Below are 517 nucleotides of genomic sequence, written 5' to 3' on the forward strand. Positions count from 1 at the left end.
CCCTCCGCCAGCCGGTAGCGCACGCGCGCGTTCTGCCCCCAGTCCGCGTCCGTGGCGCGCACCGTCAGCACCAGCGCGCCCGCCGCGTTGTTCTCCGCCAGCCGCGCGCTGTAGCGCTCCTCCAAGAACACCGGCGCGTTGTCGTTCACGTCCAGCACCCGCAGCGCCAGCACCGCGCTGCTCTGCAGCGCCGGCGACCCGCCGTCGGCCGCCCGCACCGTCACGTTGTACTCCGACACCTGCTCCCGGTCCAGCTCTCTCGCTGTCACCACGCTGTAGTAGCTGCCGTGAGAGCTCTGCAGCCGGAATGGGACATCCCCGTCAAGCGAGCAGCGCACCTCGCCATTCGCCCCTGAGTCCAGATCGTGGACATGCAAAAGGGCCACCACGGTCCCCGCCGGGGAGTCCTCGGAAATAGCGTTCAGTGCTGATCGTACCGAAATCTCGGGTGTGTTGTCGTTGACGTCTGTCACTGTGACAATAACTTTCGCTGTGTCATAAAGCTCTCCTCCTCCTT

The 517-nt window shown here is 66.0% G+C and overlaps 1 protein-coding gene across 1 annotated transcript in view; it reads right to left on the bottom strand.

Moving 5' to 3' along the window:
• The window catches only part of LOC115949381 (protocadherin gamma-A10-like), a gene marked incomplete at both ends in the record, with an annotated part of 1,376 nt that extends 876 nt beyond the window's left edge, over positions 1 to 500 (bottom strand). Inside the window, one exon of the mRNA XM_031065906.1 lies at positions 3 to 500. Within this exon, the coding sequence (XP_030921766.1) occupies positions 3 to 500 (498 nt within the window). The remainder of the gene's footprint in view (positions 1 to 2) is intronic.
• Between the last annotated feature and the right edge of the window lie 17 nt (positions 501 to 517).

The sequence above is a fragment of the Geospiza fortis genome, unplaced genomic scaffold (genome assembly GCF_000277835.1).
Source record: "Geospiza fortis unplaced genomic scaffold, GeoFor_1.0 scaffold644, whole genome shotgun sequence".
Classification (NCBI taxonomy): Eukaryota; Metazoa; Chordata; class Aves; order Passeriformes; family Thraupidae; genus Geospiza; species Geospiza fortis.